Source organism: Ischnura elegans, chromosome 2, assembly GCF_921293095.1.
Source record: "Ischnura elegans chromosome 2, ioIscEleg1.1, whole genome shotgun sequence".
NCBI classification, from domain to species: domain Eukaryota; kingdom Metazoa; phylum Arthropoda; class Insecta; order Odonata; family Coenagrionidae; genus Ischnura; species Ischnura elegans.
Genome location: NC_060247.1, coordinates 117,681,016 through 117,683,505, shown reverse-complemented (window position 1 = coordinate 117,683,505; position 2,490 = coordinate 117,681,016). Strand labels below are relative to the sequence as shown.

The 2,490-nt window shown below is 38.2% G+C and overlaps 1 protein-coding gene across 1 annotated transcript; it reads left to right on the top strand.

Annotated features, from left to right (window-relative positions):
- The first annotated feature begins 378 nt into the window (after positions 1–378).
- LOC124154476 lies at positions 379–1,394 on the top strand. The gene is made up of 3 exons (XM_046528231.1): positions 379–631; positions 724–923; positions 992–1,394. Exons 1-3 carry the CDS (start codon positions 567–569, stop codon positions 1,063–1,065), a joined length of 339 nt encoding a protein of 112 aa, XP_046384187.1. The 5' UTR covers positions 379–566; the 3' UTR covers positions 1,066–1,394.
- The last annotated feature ends 1,096 nt before the right edge of the window (positions 1,395–2,490 follow it).

Sequence of the window (2,490 nt, the reverse complement as noted above, 5' to 3'; positions counted from 1 at the left end):
TTTTTGGAATAGCGCCCTAGTAATTACAGTGTTATTGTTAACATACATTTGCTGTAAACGGGTTGAAATGGTACGTTACATATATATTGATTGCTTACCTCTACTTGTACGCTTGTTTTCAAAGCATTGTCGCTTTTATGTATTTATGAATAACCCAATAAAGCTTTGTCTACACTAATATGATAAAGTCTTATTTTCACCCATTATATCAAAAATACATTATTTTCATTTTGTTAAATTAAATCATTAACGTTACTTTAACTATTCCACCTCGTTTCATTAACAAATTCGCTTAAATAACAATAATACAAACCATTCCTTCTTTACATATTCACTGTCGCTATTTCCCAGGGCGTGGGATGACCTTACGTGGGTCAAGATAATGGACCCTGCTAACATGCTAATCTACTCAAAATCTACTTCGGTTTGGAGTAATTATCGTCAATGAAGGGATGTTACTTTGTTAAGTGCTTGGGTTTACTTTAACCTCAAAAGAGGAAAGCCACATTGTGTAATTTACACGAGCGTGTTTTCAAATTTTTATAAACTCTTAATAAACCACCGTAATGTCTCAAGAATATGATTTCAAGACAGTCAAAAAGGAACTCTCCAGGACTTCGGCTCTCGATAGGTAAGATTGGTATGACATTGGAGTGTGTTCTCATTTTAATCTTTATTAGATTCTGTTCTTAAGATTTGCTGTCTTATTTATTTCCGTATTAGAATGAAGAAAGACCTTCTGGATGCAACACCCGAAACAGTCTGGGAGCTGATAATCAAGAGACAAGGAATCAAATTTCAGGTTGAGCTGGAAGAAATGGAAGCATCTCAACTGAATACTCAAGACAAGGATTTGCAAATTCATTCTCATCATCGCCTCGATGGCAGATGGGAAGATGTTTTGAGGAAATCCTTAGTAATAGGTATGCTGATCTGACATTTAATTTTTAATGAAGCTGTGAATTTCGTTAAGTTTTATATTCTTTTGCAGGAGATATTCCAGAAATCAACAGGGATGTCATATTCTCAAAATGGGAACAAAGGATGAATGGAAATGTGTCATAACCACTGGTGGATAACGAAAAGGCCTAAAAACAATTTTTAAAACCCTCAGTGAACAGGTGGGAGTGCTAAGAACTATTTCACCGTGTATTAGGTAGATTTATTTAATTAACCTCTGTAGCGAGACACCTATTAGGTGACTGCAAATAATTGTGAGGTTAATTTCCCGCCATCGTTGTAATATATTGACCGTTTCATCTTGATTTTAAAATCGCCAATTGGAGGATCTGCCATGTGAAAATATTTCCACCTTACCTGTGTTATACTTTAAGACAATTTATTTTTACTATCAGTATTTCTATATAAAAATGATTCCTCCAGCACCACTAAAATGTGTCTGATTTTGTCCTCTCACTGTTCTAATCTTCTTCGAAGAGGAAAGTTAAATGCTTTCACGGCAAGTTGAACAACCAGCTTTGTCTCCTAAAGGGGGTATAAGAAGGCAGGCCCCCCTTTGTTTGCTCTCTTATTTTAGAGGAACTATTACACTTGGCTTAACAAAAGATGACCTGTTCATTTTCAAGCCCTCAGGTGTATTGGTTCCTTTAGTAAACGTCGCTAAACCCTCACAAGCTCTACCTATGTAAATCTGAACTCCTCTCATTAATCAGGCTGGAGCCATCACTTAGAGCAAGCTAGATTATTTGCTTGCATGGTCAGAACCGGAGAACTTTTTCGAGAGGGTCTTTTAAGTGGATTTTGTGACAAATCTGTCTTCCCCTTTGGGTGCTTGAGGTCAGGAAATCCCTGTGGCACGCAAGGACCAGCTTACCAAGACTCTCACCGTATTTGGAAATAGATGAACTGGAGAAATGGTATGCCTAGGCATACCATTTCTCCAGTTCATCTATTTCCAACTAGCTGGTTCAAATATCTTTTTGGTTGAGTAGTTGTGGCAATAGCAAATGGTCTTTCGTGGGAGACTGGTCTCTGTTGGGCGGGTCTTTATGGTGGGGGAGAGGAACTGCAGCAGTAGATAACTAGAGCAAACTTAATGTTGCAAAATTTATGGATCCACCCTTGCTTGTCAAAGAAAATGCGTGAGTTGTGGGTGGCCACAGATATTTTAGGGCTGGTGCCGAGGCAATATGCTTACTCATTTGAAGGGTATCAAGGATAATCCCTTCTCTGAGAACCAGCTGGTCAGGTAATGGTCAGCTATCACACTGAATTTGGTGCCATTTGTGCGAAAGACAAACCTACGTGAAACCTTGTCTTATGATCCAGGACTGGAAGAGACTTTGTGAGTATAAGGTTGGAAGTATAAGAGTGGAAAAAGTTTTTGGAAAGTGTTGGAAAAAAATGGAATGGAGAATGCAGGAGTAGTTTGGAATTAGTTGTTTATGGATCAAAGAAGTGTAGACCGCCAAAAGAGAGTGTAAGATTTGGCAACACTGCTAGCGGAATCACTATGTTAGCACAATGGAA

Bases quoted from the DNA above. Each gene is read 5' to 3' on its own strand.
- LOC124154476 (XM_046528231.1), top strand. From the start codon at position 567: ATGTCTCAAGAATATGATTTCAAGACAGTCAAAAAGGAACTCTCCAGG. The intron at 632-723 runs GTAAGATTGGTA...TTTCCGTATTAG, and splicing joins AGGACTTCGGCTCTCGATAG to AATGAAGAAAGACCTTCTGG. The intron at 924-991 runs GTATGCTGATCT...ATTCTTTTGCAG, and splicing joins GAGGAAATCCTTAGTAATAG to GAGATATTCCAGAAATCAAC.